The 16,127-nt window shown below is 49.8% G+C and overlaps 1 protein-coding gene across 4 annotated transcripts in view; it reads left to right on the forward strand.

The window, feature by feature from the left end:
• The window catches only part of PRUNE1 (prune exopolyphosphatase 1), a 113,166-nt gene extending 99,375 nt beyond the window's left edge, over positions 1–13,791 (forward strand). For all 4 annotated transcript variants that reach the window (XM_082202267.1, XM_082202268.1, XM_082202269.1 and 1 more), the window contains 3 exons: positions 919–1,013; positions 1,103–1,261; positions 12,361–13,791. In XM_082202267.1, the coding sequence (XP_082058393.1) occupies positions 919–1,013; positions 1,103–1,261; positions 12,361–12,837 (731 nt within the window). In that variant the 3' untranslated portion in view covers positions 12,838–13,791. The remainder of the gene's footprint in view (positions 1–918; positions 1,014–1,102; positions 1,262–12,360) is intronic.
• The last annotated feature ends 2,336 nt before the right edge of the window (positions 13,792–16,127 follow it).

Here is a 16,127-nt window from a genome sequence, read left to right on the forward strand (position 1 = left end):
CGTAACCTGAAAGAACGTAACATGAAGCGGACATAACATGAGGTATGACTGTACCATTTCTTAGGAATCACAGGTGGGGTGAGTGCTTTCGAACTCAGGTCCCGCCTAGGGGCTTCCCATCTGGCTGGTCCCAGCGAGAACTGGATGCTGGACTAAGTGGGCCATTGACCTGCTCCAGGTAGAGAGCCCTTCTGATGGAACCTCCAGGTCCAGAGGCAGTCAATCTCGATTCCCAGGTTCTTGGGGCATTTTTGGCCATTGTGGGAACGGGATGCTGAACTACCGTATTTTTCGCTCTATAGGACGCACTTTCCCCCCACCCAAATTAAGGCGAAATGTGTGTGCGTCCTATGGAGCGAATGCAGGCTCCTTGGCTTCAGCGAAAGCAAGGCAAAGCCTCCGAAGTGCAGAGGGAGCGCTCCCTCTGCTCTCCGGAGGCCACGCGTTGCTTTCGCTGAAGCCTGGAAAGCGAGAGGGGTCGGTGCGCACTGACTCTCCTGGCTTCAGCGAAAGGAACCCAAAGCCTTCAGAGCACAGCGCGAGTTCCTGCTGCACTTCGAAGGCTTCAGGTGGCTATCTCTGAAGCCTTTGGGGCGCAGCGGGAACTCGCGCTGTGCTCCGAAGGCTTTGGGTTCCTTTCGCTGAAACCGGGAGAGCAAGACTCTCCTGGCTTCAGCAGAGAGGGAGAGCTGCGCAGCGCCCCTTCAGCGAAGCGGGAGGAGAAATGGAAGGGGCTCCGTTTCTCCTGCCGCTTCGCTGAAGGGGCGCTGAGCACAGAGGGGGAGACTTTTTTTTCTTGTTCTCCCCCTCTAAAACAAGGTGCGTCCTATGGTCGGGTGCGTCCTATAGAGCGAAAAATACGGTAGATGGACCGCAGGCCTGATCCAGGAAAGCTCTTCTTATGTTTTTATGACCCAGGACTCACCACAGACCAGATGCTGAGGAAGGACCTCAAGGCCCTCTCTGGGGAAAATGCTGCCATTGCGCTCAGTGCCGTATACATGAACCTACAGGTGAGCACAGGAAGGGGCCAGAAACCATTTCAGGTGTGCCTGTGTTGCCTTCCTCCTCGTCTCTTCTCACGATCCTCCTCTCCACTCAGGACTTCATGCGCCGTCCTGGTTTGGAGCAGGAACTGTCCGCCTTCTGCCGGCAAAGGAGCTACGACGCCTTGCTTGCCATGACCATCTCCTTCAACGAGCAGAACGTGCCTTTCAGGCAGCTCGCCGTGTACAGCCAGCACCCGGAACTCCAGGCAGCGGTGAGTTCGAATGGCGCCCTGTCGGGATGAGAGAAAGAATAGCTAGTCCTTCCCTAGAAAACACAACAGGTTGCTGCAAGGGGACTCTTCCTTATTGGTCCCCGCAAAGCATTGATTAGAAATAGCCCCCACCCTTTTCTCAGTGATAGGCTGGTCATGTTCATTTCTGAACTCCTGTGCCTTTAGGGGTGTTTAAAGAGGGAGAGATTTCCATCCCCTCTGGCATTCGTTGCAATCGCCACCATTTCCATTCTACTGCAGTCCGGCGTCCGCTAAAACCTGTTTTGGCCAAGACTAATATACCGTATTTTTCGCTCCATAAGATGCACCTAGTTTTTAGAGGAGGAAAACAAGAAAAAAAATATTCTGAACAAAACAGTGGATGTATGATTTTTGTGCTTGATGCTGTGGCCACAGACATGTGATTTGACATGTAATTTGGGATAGCCCAATGCAAAAATCCTGAGGGTCCCTGTGGACCTGTGCTTTGTAACCACATTTTCGCGCCATTGTGGCCTCACGCAACAGTGGATGCGTGATTTTTTTTGGTGCAGGCTGTAGCCATGGACATGCTATGTGATCTGATGGTGAATTTGGGGTGGCCCAATGTAAATATCCTGAGGATCCATGGGCTTTTACCTTCCCCCTCCCAGGCAGCCTCCTTTATTGCTAGCGTCCCTTATCTCCCTCCCGACCGCTTACTGATCAGCTGCTTCCTTTCAACACCCCCTTCCCTCTTGTTTGCCTTAGTGTCTTTTCCTTAGCTGGAGCAGTTTTTTGCTCCTCCTTTTCTTCTAATTTCTCTCCTTGTTGCTTTAGTCTTCCTGTTTCCCCCCTTTGCAAGTTTGCTGTCTTTACCTCCCACACCTCCCAGGCAGCCTCCTTTATTGCTAGAGTCCCTTATCGATTGTGGAATGAATTGTGGAATGTTGGGAGGACAGATAAAACGAACTCCTTCTTCACCCAGCACGCTGTTGAACTGTGGAACTCGCTGCCGCAGGAGGCAATGATGGCTTTAGAAATGGATTAGGAACATTTGTGGAGGGGAAGGCTATTAGATGTTTTTGAATGCTTGTGGCTGGAAACAACAGGAAGGGAGCTCTTGTTCTCAGGTCCTGCGTCAAGGTTTCCCTTTGGGGCATTTCGTTGGGCAGTGTGTAATGTCATTATGTAATGTTCATGGACTGCAATGTATGAGAAGAGTGAACTCTTCTCATACTCGCTTGCATGATTTCTGTTGCTCGCCTCGGGCGAACATGTAGAATTGCAGCAGCTTCGGACAGAGCTCTCTGACTTCCACGCTGGTGGGACAAATGTTAGAGAGGTCCATTCAGGCTTCCCCAGCTTGATCTTTTGCACTACAACTCCCATACATCTGCGCTGGTGGGGGCTGATGGGAATTGTAGTCCAGCTGGGGTAAGACCCCATCGTTTATCTGCTCTTTTGACAGGATAGATACTCAGTACCAAAGACTACACGTTTTCTGTCTGAAATAATTGATAGGGGATTTTTATTTACCTAAAAGAGGCTGCTGTATCTTGCCTGGGGAAATTCATAATGTTATGTTCGTTCTGGCTTTTCAAAAAAAATAATTTAGGTTTTATATCGTTTTATTGGGGGTTTGTGCAATGTTATTTCTTCTTATACGTGTTAAAATACCTTCGATTTGCTTGGGGCATTTAGAAATGAACGTTTGTTCACGGTGCATGTAGTTTTTACATGGGTCTGCGTCGGCGTGTGTTGATTTTAACTCGGAACGCCTTTCGCACGGATCCACCCTCCTTTTCTGAACCTCTTTACGATGGTGTAAACACTAGATGCACACAAGCATGCGAAATCAGGCCTCCCAATTTATCCGTGCCGGGGTAACCTGCAGCTGAACCCATGGCCTGTTTCCAAAACCCCACCCACTCCACAAGCCCCCACCACTTTGGCCCCACCTGCTGCCACATTACCCCCCCTAAAGGAAACAACATTCACCCCTCCCCTGGATCTGAACTGTTGGGAACTCCCCCCTTGCAAAATTGGCCACCACTCCAAAAAACACCTTTCTCTTCCAGAGTTTGAAGTCGAGACCTGCAAGGTTTCCATGCGCAGACAAAAAAAATCCCTGCTATTTTGATCGAGTCCTTTGTCCTTTTCCTGGGCTCCCTTCCTCCCCGTCAGCTCTCACGCTACGTTTCCACGGTGCCCCAAAGCCTCCACCCCATATCCTCTGCCTGCTTCTCCCCAGATCTTCCCCGTTGCCATAGCCGGGCGTGTGTGGGCCAGGAGAGACAGTCCTTATTCATCCATCCATCCATCCATCCGTCTGGAGAGAAGGGAGCCTCGCTTGGCTGACTCCCAAGGCAAGGGGGAGGGATGTTTACGCAGGCGAGTGGGTCCCCCACCCCTCTGCTAAAGCAGTCGTCATTCATTAACCACGGTCAAAGGTTTCTGAGATCACCAGCTAACTAAGTGGGGGGACGTTCAGTGCGCAGGAGAAAGCCCTGTCATGCTCGCGGTTGTCACACTACATTTCCCCCGGCCTGCCTGACGGAAGGTAAGTGGGGTCTCTGGGGAGGGTCTTCTTCCTTACACCCCCCACTTTCCTCTGTCCTCTGCCCCACTCCCCATCTTTGAGTGGTGGAGGGTATCCTTCTCAGCCCTGCATTAATTCGATTCTGTATTGATTCGATTCCTTTTTTTTTGCACAGACAGAGCTTTAAGAAGGAAGGGTGTTAACGGATTCCATTTTCTCCTTCCTTTCTTTCTTCCTCCCTGCCAGTATTTAAAAAGCTCGTTTGTGTGTTCTGGCAGGAATCGAAGGCGCCTCCTTTTTTAACCACCCTGAATGCATTTGCTCAGTGCGGATATGCCGCTGTGTCCAATAGGGCTTAGGATAAATTTTCTCTCCTGCACAACCTACTACTAATGTTTATTATTATTGTTATTATTACACGCATGTTTACAAACCTGCAACCTGTATTTCAATGCAAAAAAATCTGGCAGCGTGGTAAAAATCTAGGAGACGATACCACTCCCTTATTATTATTTTTTAAAAGATCAAGCCTCCAGTCCTCAGCATTTTCGGAGGGCTTCATTTTTTCCAAAGTGCCTCGAATGTGTACGAAACTGCAACCTGTATTTCAAACTGGCAGCGTGGTAGGAACCTAGGAAAATCTCATTCTCTCCTGTTATTATCATCATTAAAATCATGCTTTTCAGTTGGCTTACTTTCCCGCCCCCAAGGGTCAAAATTTAAACAAGCCTCTCCAGACACGTAGAACATCGAAATGCGTTAAAATCTCATTTTCAGCCCAGCGCTGATTTCTGAAGGCTTTAAATACCAGTTTTTAACCCTCTTTATTGATAATTTCATTGTTTTATCCTTTTTGCAAATCGCTTAGTGGTGTCCCCCCCAAAAAAAAAACCCACTCCAAGCGGTATATAAATTGTATGGAAAAAACTTATTTATTTAAATTTGGGGAAGTGCTTTGGGGGCTGTCTCCTGCTTGAAAAAAAGAACCCATTGCTGAGCAATCATATCAGTTCTAGTTAAGCAACTGGTTAATTCAATCTGCATGTGAGTTAATGCAATCATTCGGGGTGCGGGGAGAAAGCCAAACACCCCCACACCCCCAGCCGGCTAGAGAAGCATCAGAAATTGCAAATAATACGCTCAAAAAGCAACCAAAAGCGAAAAAAACCTTTGCAGTGTTTCAGTTGCAAGAATAAAAGTTCAATGATGGTTTGCGACAACACAGCCAGTGGAGGCAGTGGGAGAGGGAACCCTTATCTCTATTTGTGCCCAGACCGGTGGAATCCAATTTATTTCAACTTCCAAGCCAGCCATCCCCCGAAGTCCTTCCGCTCTGAACCACGGCCGCTTTTCACTTGCCTGCAAAATTTCCCTGCCTGCTGAGGACAAGCGTTTGTGTTTCGGAAGCTTCCGCTGCAGCGAACTTGTTCGTATTTTAAGCTGCCGAGAGCCCGTCCGCCATAGCATCGTCTTGCAAGAGAGATTCCCTCCGGGGTGTTTAAAAAACAACAACCAGCCCTCCCGAGGGGCGAGGCCTCTTCGGAGACGGCGCCTTCTGGGGACCGTGTGCTGGTGGTGGGCGGGGCCAGGGGCAAAACTGGGCGGAGCAACAGATATAAACACTCACGGGGCCAAAACACTCACAGGGGCATGATGGAGGGCTGTTGAAGGGTGAAGCTGAGTGTTGGAAGATTCGGGACAGATCGACGGAATTCCTTCTTCGCGAAGCACTGAGTTGACCTGCGGAACTCCCTCCCACAAGATGGCTTTGAAACCTGGGTGGCTTTGAAAGAGGACAGGGCAAATTTATGGCGGAGGAGGGGCCTAGCGATGGCTGCTGGGCATGATGGCTGCGCTCTGCCTTCAAAAGCTGCTTCTGAATCCCAGTCTCTGGAAAGCACAGGAGGGGAGAGCTGCTCTTGAGCTCAAATTCTGCTTGTTGGTTTCCCATGTTGTAAACAAAAATCTGCCCTTTCCCCCCTTATGGGGTATCCAAGAGCCCATATAGAGTCCTTACGTAGGTTCCCTGTTGGTAGGAGAAAATAACAGAGGCCAACCAGAGAATATCGAGAAGCAAAGCAGCTAGTAAGCCTGATCTTTATTGATCTGTTGCAACAAGGTCCTCACTCCCCACACAAAGGAGAGAGGAGGGACCCAGAACCACGGTGGTGGTGTTGTTGTTTAGTTGTGTCCGCCTCTTCTTGACCCCCTGGACCAGAGCATGCCAGGCACTCCTGTCTTCCACTGCCTCCCGCAGTTTGGTCAGACTCATGCTGGCAGCTTCGAGAACACTGTCCCACCATCTCGTCCTCTGTCGTCCCCTTCTCCTTGTGCCCTCCATCTTTCCCAACATCAGGGTCTTTTCCAGGGAGTCTTCTCTTCTCATGAGGTGGCCAAAGTCTTGGAGCCTCAGCTTCACGATCTGTCCTTCCAGTGAGCACTCAGGGCTGATTTCCTTCAGAATGGAGAGGTTTGATCTTCTTGCAGTCCATGGGACTCTCAAGTGTCTCCAAGGTGTGCCTGCCCTTATATAGACATTTAAATTGCCCGCCCTGGAGCTCAAGGTCTCCATACATCCCAGAAGGGGTGTAACCCAAGACACCCGCCCCAAACATCATACATATACATCACAGAAAAGGTGGTCTACAACAGAAATTTGAATGTTGTTGTTTTTCCTGTCTGCCAGGTTATCTGATAATGCCTTATCCGATTGCCTTTCCTGGTAGTCTGCTCATTCCTTTGAAACAGTGATTACCCAATTCATGCCCTGCCTCCTTGCAGAGAAAACATTCGGTCAGTTTGGGAGTCAAAATGGTTTCAGGACGGTCTTCCTGCGCCGCTCCAGACATGTGGTCCACATATCTATGTTTGTGCTTGGTTGGTACATTTAAATAACATTCATTATAGATATAGAAGACCTTACATTTTTTATTGCAAAAGAAAGAGGCCCCAAACCATTCTCCTTCACTCGATATCTTTTGCGGTTCTTCCTCTGCACGCCGCCACCTGGAAGGAGCTTATTAGGAGGCGGGAGAAGTTAATGGACGCATAACAAGCGAGGGACACGGTTCACAAAGCGGCTAATTCCCTCAGCCTCCGTCCTTGACAAGGCAGCTGCAAAAATCGCCTTTTCCCTCCCTCTCTGCCCTTCCTCCTTGAATACAAATGAGGGCATTTATTTGGGTGGTTTTTCTTTCTTTCCTTTTCAGTGTGAAGTCCTCACAGCTTTCGCCTCTGGCAAAGAAAGGCCTTCAAGGCTGGGCAGGTTGCAAGGCTGGCTGTAGCTTTGATGCTGCCCACTGGTTTGGTGTGTGTGTGTGTGTGTTTTTAGGGGGGCTCCTCTCCCTATGGGACACGGGTGGCGCTTTGGGTTAAACCACAGAGCCTAGGACTTGCCGATCAGAGGGTCGGCGGTTCGAATCCCCACGACGGAGTGAGCTCCCATTGCTCGGTCCCTGCTCCTGCCAACCTAGCAGTTTGAAAGTATGTCAAAAGTGCAAGTAGATAAATAGGTACCACTCTGGCGGGAAGGTAAACAGCGTTTCCATGTGTTGCTCTGGTTCGCCAGAAGCGGCTTAGTCCTGCTGGCCACATGACCCGGAAGCTGTACGCCAGCTCCCTCGGCCAGTAAAGCGAGATGAGCGCCACAACCCCAGAGTCGGCCACGACTGGACCTAACGGTCAGGGGTTCCTTTACTTACCTCTCCCTACTCCATCATTATTTTTAAAAATTGCTTTTCTACCACCATATCATAAACAAATGTACATGTCAAAGCGGTTTAGAGCAATAAAACCATACTATAAATCCATTAGAAAGTTAAAAACGGACGTGAATTGACCCTTGTGGAAGGACGTACTCCTGCTGGAATAGAAAAGTTTTCAGCAGGTGTTTTTAAGTTCTCCTGCTGGATCTCCAGTGGCAGGGAGTTCCACAGAGCTGGCCCGATGACAACCCCAAAGGCTCGATTTCTTGTGGTTGTCAAAGGAGCCTCGCAGAGTCAGGGCTGAGGCATTGGTAGGGCTCAGGCAAAGGGGATGGGCGGGTGCAATGCTATTTGGAACCGGAAGCAGGCTAGAATTTGGGGGAGCTGAGGGGAAGGTCTCCCCAGGTTCAGTCCCCAGGATCTCCACCTTGGGCAGCAAAATATATTCCTGAAGCCCCAAAGAGCCACTGGGTCTGTGATCTGAGTCTGCAGGAAGCAGCTTCCTGCGTTGCTCTTCAGATCAGCATTCAGAACCCTGAGGACTAGAACCTTATAATTTTAGTTTTAGGGGGAGAGCTGTAGCTCTGTGGCAGAGAGCTCGTTTTGCATGCAGGAGGTCCCCGGTCCAATATCCGACAGCATCCACACGTAGAGCTGGGAACTACCGTATTTTTCGCTCTATAAGACGCACCAGACCCCAAGACGCACCTAGTTTTTGGAGGAGGAAAACAAGAAAAAAAAATTCTGAATCTCAGAAGCCAGAACAGCAAGAGGGATCGCTGCACAGTGAAAGCAGCAATCCCTCTTGCTGTTCTGGCTTCTGGGATAGCTGCGCAGCCTGCATTCGCTCCATGTGACGCACACACATTTCCCCTTACTTTTTAGGAGGGGAAAAATGAGTCTTATAGAGCAAAAAATACGGTATCTCCTGCCTGAAACCCAGGAGAGATGCTGTCGGTCAGAGCAGACAGTACTGGGCTAGATGGCTGCTGCAATAAAAGGATCCTGGTCTAGGATGGGCCTTTGGGGCCTGATCCGGCGTGGATTCTCCTTGAACCTTGGACCTTCATCCAGCTAAACTTTGGTTCTCTGGGACCCGCGTAAATTCCGTTAAACCCCCGTCTTTTCCAAAGCAATTGCAACTTCGAAATGAACAACCCTGCAGGGCTGATGTTGAGAATTTCCATGCTAGTTTATGCGGAAGCATTTACAACCACTGCTCTGCTGTGCGGGATACAGCATGGCACAGCGATGAGAGTTCTGAATTAGAACCCGGGACAGACCCGGGTTCAAATCCCCACTCAGCCATGAAACTCCCTGGTTCTGACCTTGGCCGAGTTGCTGTCTTCTCTCTGCCTAACCTGCCTCACAGGCAAAATAAAAAAATTCCTTCCAGTAGCACCTTAAAGACCAACTAAGTTAGTTCTTGGTATGAGCTTTCGTGTGCATGCACACTTCTTCAGATACACTGAAACAGAAGTTGCCAGATCCTTCTATATAGTGAGAAGGTGGGGAGGGGTATTACTCAGAAGGGTGGTGGGAATGGGAGATTGGCAGATAGCTGAGATGAGCCTGTTGACGACTCTTAACGACTGTAATAGGTCTTACAGGAAAAGGCAAGGGGTGAGAAGGTGAAAAATGGCTTAGTCATGTATAATGAGATAAGAATCCAATGTCTTTGTTCAGACCAGGTCTCTCCATGGTTTTAAGTTTGGTAATGAGTTGCAATTCAGCCGCTTCTCTTTCCAGTCTATTTCTGAAATTCCTTTGTAGTAAAACAGCTACTTTGAGATCTTGTATAGAATGTCCTGGGAGATTGAAGTGTTCTCCTACTGGTTTCTCTGTTTTGTGATTCTTGATGTCAGGCTCATCTCAGCTATCTGCCAATCTCCCATTCCCACCACCCTTCTGAGTAATACCCCTCCCCACCTTCTCACTATATAGAAGGGTCTGGCAACTTCTGTTTCAGTGTATCTGAAGAAGTGTGCATGCACACGAAAGCTCATACCAAGAACTAACTTAGTTGGTCTTTAAGGTGCTACTGGAAGGAATTTTTTTATTTTGACTATGGCAGACCAACACGGCTACCTATCTGTAACTACCTCACAGGGTGGTTGTTGTGGGGATTAAAGGAGGAGGGGGAGAACCATGTGGACCACCTTGAACTCTTTGGAGAGAGAAAATTTCCTCCACAGCAGGGGGGGTTGGGCTGGATGACCCTCTGGTCCCTTCCAACGCGACAATTTTCGGATCTCAGCTGTACACATGTGTTGCGCATTGTGTGCGTGGTGTCATGTAGCCACTTTCTGCCGCCACGTGGCCCCCGGAGGGCCCACGAAGGACAGAAGCGGCCCTCGGCCCAGAAAATCCGAGCTAGCCCTGCGTCGAAGCGCCAAAAAAAGGCTTTTGACCGTTCTGAGCTGACCTTGCTGTCAGATGAGGGGGCCTCCTCTTTGTGAAGGCATATTTTGGGACTGTTCCTAACCCCCACCCCACCCTCTCCTCTGCCTTTTATTGGCAAAGGCTAATCTGGCATCGCGACGGCAGGCTCAGATCCTGTGGCCGCCGTTTCTGGGTTTGCCTGACGTCGCGGACAGCCCACAAGTGAGTCACCGCCATCCGGGGGCTGCTGTCCTCGGCTGACTTCCGCATTTCCAAAAGGGGCTGTCAAAAAGACCTAAAATAAGAGGCTCTTATCAACAGCCCTAGAAACTTCCACGCCAGCGGTGCGAGAGAGAGAGCCCAGCTTAGGACGATTTCTCTCGCCTCTGCCACCCCTTCTACGCCCATCCTTCGCCTCTCTGATCGAGGTGAGTGGTTGGGGTCTCAGGATGCGACCGACAGGTGGGAGGAAAGCCCCTCCGTCCTGCAGACGGGGCCCACGAGGTGGACTTTGGTCTGGCCTTCCTCTTTTGTAGCCTTGCCCGGAGGCGCCGCTGCAGATGGCCTTCTGCACTCCAAACAGATGCACTGCATAATAATAATAATAATAATAATCTGGCTGAGTTTCCCCAGCCACTCTTGGCGGCTCCCAATCAAGTGTTAAAAACAGTACAGCGTTAAATATAAAAAACTTCCCTAAACAGGGCTGCCTTAAGATGTCTTCTGAGTGTCAGGAAGTTGTTTATCTCTTTGACATCTGATGGGAGGGCATTCCATAGGGCGGGCGCCACTACCGAGAAGGCCCTCTGTCTGGTTCCCTGTAACCTCACTTCTCGCAATGAGGGAACCGCCAGAAGGCCCTCGGAGCTGGACCTCAGTGTCTGGGCTGAACGATGGGGGTGGAGATGCTCCTTCAGGTATACAGGACCAAGGCCATTTAGGGCTTTCAAGGTCAGCACCAGCACTTTGAATTGGGCTCGGAAACGTACTGGGAGCCAAAGCAGATCTCTCAGGACCAGTTTTATGTGGTCTCGGCGGCCACTTCCAATCCCCAGTCTAGCTGCCGCATTCTGGATTACTTGTATTTTCCGGGTCACTTTCAAAGGTAGCCCCCGTAGAGCGCATTGCAGTAGTCCAAGTGGGAGATAACCAGAGCATGCATCACTCTGGCGAGACAGTCCTTGAGCAGGTAGGGTCTCATCCTGCGTACCAAATGGAGCTGGTAGACTGCTGTCCTGGACACAGAGTTAACCTGCGCCTCCATGGACAGCTGTGAGTCCAAAATGACTCCCAGGCTGCACACCTGGTCCTTCAGGGGCACAGTTACCCCATTCAGGACCAGGGAGTCCCCCACACCCGCCCGCCCCCTGTCCCCCAAAAACAGTCCTTCTGTCTTGTCAGGATTCAACCTCAATCTGTTAGCCACCCATCAACCTCCAACCGCCTGCAGCTGAGCTAAGGCTCTTTCTTTGCTTGCTTCATTTTATTTCCTTAACCTTTTCTCACCCCTTTCTCCTGTCGTCGTGAGACCCCAGGCTGCACACATTTATTTTCAGTCTTGACTATCGGTTTATGAAAGTAAGGGCACAGCAATATCCAAACAGCGAAAGGCATACACAGCAGCCGTTTCGTGATCTGCATTTCTAACCAATTCGGTTAGAAAAACTCTATGGCCACGTAATTCTGCGAGGACTTAATTACTTTTGAACCGTTGTTTTTCAGCTTTCTGTATTTCATCTGTGTGGTTCTAATTTGAGTCTTGGTCTTGGGGGGGAAATGCGAGGTTTGAATAAGTAAGGTAGGAACACAAGTAATTTCACATGCACAATTGCCGCTGTACGCACAGCGGTGAAAAATAAATACATAGAAAGGGGGCTTACCAAAGTGTTGGAAACTCTCACGAGGCTGTTGGGAATCTGTTTGGGAGTTTCCCAAAGCCCAGAAAGCAAGGCAAAGGGCTGAAAAACAAAACCTTTTTGCATCAGGAAAACCCTTTGTGGAACGAAGTTTTCAGCCCTCCGCCTTGCTTTTTTTAAAAAAAAAATTAATCAATTTTTCGATATAAACATCAACCACAAAATACACATACAAAAAAACCCATGATAACAGTAATAACACAATTTGACCATTCAGATTTGTATTCACTGATATACCTAGGACTACACCTTTTTTAAGGGACGCGGGTGGCGCTGTGGGTTAGACCACAGAGCCTAGGACTATTACAGTGGTACCTCAGGTTACATACGCTTCAGGTTACAGACTCCGCTAACCCAGAAATAGTTCTTCAGGTTAAGAACTTTGCTTCAGGATAAGAACAGAAATCGTGCTCCGGTGGTGCGGCAGAAGCAGGAGGCCCCATTAGCTAAAGTGGTGCTTCAGGTTAAGAACAGACCTCCGGAACGAATTAAGTACTTAACCCGAGGTACCACTGTATTGCAGTGTTGAACGTATCTTCTGTAACCATCGGGCTTGTTGCGTTTCTGTTTCCCCAGATCTGCCGAGCTTTGGAAACCTCCAGCAGCCCTTCCCTGAACCTGTCTCCCCTCGAAAGCCCATACGCCACCGTCCGAGCCTACCACCAGGGCAACACCACCGCCTCCCGCAAAAAAGTCCTCCCCGTCGTCCGAGATTTCCTGCGGGAGTGGGACCGGCCGGCCCCCGCCGCTATGCAACCCGAGGCCACAGCCCCGTGCGGCAAGACGAGGCCGGAACCCCGCGGCGCTGAATCCTGCGAGCGAGAGCGGGGGGCCGGCGGCCCCAGGAAGGACCCCACGAAGCCACACCGCCTGGGGGACGACCTGGCCGCGGACGACGACGCCCCGCTGCCCCCCACTCCGATGAACAGCCTGGTGGACGAGTGCCCCCTCGACCGGGGCCTCCCCAAACTGTCGGCCGAGGCCGTCTTCGAAAAGTTCAGCCGCATCGCCGAGGCTCGCTCCTCCGCGGACGACGAACCGGGGAAGAAGTGATGCTGGACGGACTCCTTTTTGAACCCGGGGAAATTCTCTAGCAGGGGTGTGTGAATGTGTTTGTGTGTGCGAACGGACGCACGGACGGATGTGGGGGAATCTAACACGCGACACGTTTCTCCGCCAAGCGGTCCCGCACGTGGAGGAACGAGAGGCAGCGGGGAAAGGATTTTGGGCGGGGAGATGGTTGGACAAAGCGTTTCTGCAGCTCGGGGAGACAGACCTTGAACGCGGGGTCTCCACTAATGGCAAAGGCTAGAGACAAAGTTGCACAGTGCAGTTGTCCGCAGGTAATAATAATAATAATAATTCATTATTACGGTCTGAGACCAGCTTGCAAAACACATAATGGGACTGCACTCCCGAAAGCAAAGCAGACATTTAAAACAATATACAGCAATGGCAGGTATAATTTTCTGGATCGCGGGGAGATCTCTGTCAACGGCAGGTCTGGCTATTGGAAACGTTTCGCGTCTACTGTTTGCTCCCCGGTTCCATCGGCCGTTAAGAGCAAGAGGTTTTGATCTACGGAGCCCAAGGCTCGTTGAAACGGGGAAGAGAACGGTTCAGCGAGCTGTTGATCCGGAGATAGGCCGTTGTCTCAAGAGGGATCAGAGAAAGGCATTGCTATCTGCGGGACATGCACACACACACACCCTGTTTGTCTCACCGTCGCCTCCGGTCCAACAGGTCAGACAGGCTTTTGTGGGAAACCTTCCAGACCTGTTGGACCAGGCCACAGGGGAAAGTACAACGAGACTTTTAGCCTCTGCACCGGGGCAGCCGCTGCAGACGAAACTGAACCGTCACTTTTTGCAAGATTTTGGGTCTGGGGAGGGCTTCACCGCAGGCCAAAGACTTCAGCTGCCTCTGTGTGTCTCTAGCATGCTGTTGTGGAGTGTGTTTGAAATGGATTTAATACACTTTCTAATGAATAAAAGCAAAAACAAAGAACCTGCACTCAAATATACATTCTATTTTAGAATATATCGGGTCTTTTATTTCTGTGCCAGCTCCTGGCAGATCAGATGTCTAGGAATACTGTTTTTTTTAAAAAAAACACCTATTTTTTTTAAAAAAAAATCTATATATCCATCCTCAATATACCCATTAGTCAAAATAGAGAGACCGACCAGAGGGGCAGAAGACAGAAAAGGTGATGGAGGAGAGAGAGGGAGGGAGAAAAGGATGCCCCGCCCACTTTTGGCTCTGGCTCCACCCACCCCTTGGCTTGGCCCCGCCCACACACCATCCTCTGCTGATCCAACATTCCCCCTCCCTCACCATGATCGATCCATCAGATACTGAGAACCAGGGTGGGTGAGCGTTGGATGGTGACCAGCGAGATCCGGGTTCGAAAATCTCCACTCGGCCACAAAGCTCTCGCCGGGGTGATTTTGGTCCAGCTGCCGTCTCTCAGCCTGACCTATTTCACAAGGCTGCTGTGAGGATGAAGCAGGGAGGGGACGCAGGGGAAAAAATACACGCCACTTCGAGTTCCTTGGAAGTAAAAGCTTGGTCCCCAAATAGAACGAAGAAAGAAAAAACACACATCCTTTTTTTCCCTTGGCTGTGAAATTCAGGGCTGAGGGCAGCTGCACCTGTTGAATTGCTAACCGCTTGGGCAGGCAGTGGTGAAGGTTCGAGGTTCCTCCCAGGGAATGCAGGAAAGCTAAAGTTTTTGTCCCAGGAGGAGATTTCCGCCCCGATCCGCGATGGAGCACAACATGCGCAGGATTGAAAACGGGGGGTGTAAATTGGATCTGAGTATGGGCACCGCCTAAGGGACGCGGGTGGCATTGGGGGTTAAACCACAGAGCCTAGGACTTGCCGATCAGAAGGTCAGCGGTTTGAATCCCCGCGATGGGGTGAGCTCTCGTTGCTCAGTCCCAGCTCCTGCCAACCTAGCAGTTCAAAAGCCCAAAGTGCAAGTGGATAAATAGGCACCACTCTGGCAGGAAGGTAAACAGCGTGTCCATGTGCTGCTCTGGTTCGCCAGAAGTGGCTTGGTCATGCTGGCCACATGACCCGGAAGCTGTACGCCGGCTCCCTCGGCAAGTAAAGCGAGATGAGTGCCGCAACCCCAGAGTCAGCCACGACTGGACCTAATGGTCAGGGGTCCCTTTACCGTTTTATGGACACTGCCTATCTGGGCTGCATTCCTTTCAATGCGGGTATGGCAGGTACAAGCACACCGAGACACGAACACATGCGGCATGTCAGTCATAAAAATACACATTTCACAAGGTTGCCGAAGAAGTGGGCCGTTTATTGACGGAAAAGGGCTTTTAAAACTTGACAGTGCTGCTACTCCACTAGCCAACACTAGAGGGCAGGGTTGGGTGCAAAACAGGAGAATATGGAGACCATGTCTCGCCTCCCAGGTAGACTCTCACTGCCTATGGAGGCTCCATTCCTAGCTTTCATGGCAAGAAACATCAGAAGCCCCAACAAAAAGCCTGAATGTTGGCCAGAAAAGATGGTGCGGTGCTGGAAAGTCTACAGCTGTTTCACTTGCTGAAGAGCATGAGAACTGAAAAGGTTTTCAGGTGGCAATTTTTATTTGCGGTTTGGTTCAACTTGGTTCTTAGGCGCCACTGGCCTGGTCCACATACAGAGCTCCTCTGATGTGCTTAATCATCACCGCAATAATAATTTTATTATTTGTATTCCAGCCACTCTGGGCCGCTTCCAGCAAAATATAAAAAACGCCACAAAACAGCAAAACTTTAATTGGCGAAACTTATCGGAAGAATAAGAAATAAAGATAAACTTTTTAATAAAAGGATGGAAATGGTTTACCGAATATTGCAAACCGATAAAAACATTCACAGGATTATTGTAATAACCTGCAGTTTCATAAGAGTATATACTTAAAAGCAGATAATTAAATGAATTTGGATAGGCGGAAGGTATTAAAAAATAAATTTAAGGAGCCGCAGAAAGAGGGGGAAGGAAGTCAAAGTGTTAAATTGGTTGTAAAACTAACGAAATGTATAAACTTGAAAAGTATAAGTAAAAACATTTTTAAAAACCATTAAAAACTCCTGATACAGAGCTGCTTTCAGATGTCTCCTAAAAGTCATATAGATTATCTCCTTGCCATCTGACGGGTGGGTGTTCCACAGGTCGGGTGCCACCACTGAGAAGGCTCTCTTCTGCCTGGTTCCCTGAAACCTCACTTCTCACAGAATGATAGAATTGTAGAGTTGTAAGGGACTCTGACGGTCATCTAGTCCAACCCGCTGCAATTCAGGAATCTCAGCTAAAGCACCCAGCCAGGGAACTGC

Source organism: Podarcis vaucheri (assembly GCF_965113315.1).
Source record: "Podarcis vaucheri genome assembly, chromosome: 16".
NCBI lineage: Eukaryota > Metazoa > Chordata > Lepidosauria > Squamata > Lacertidae > Podarcis > Podarcis vaucheri.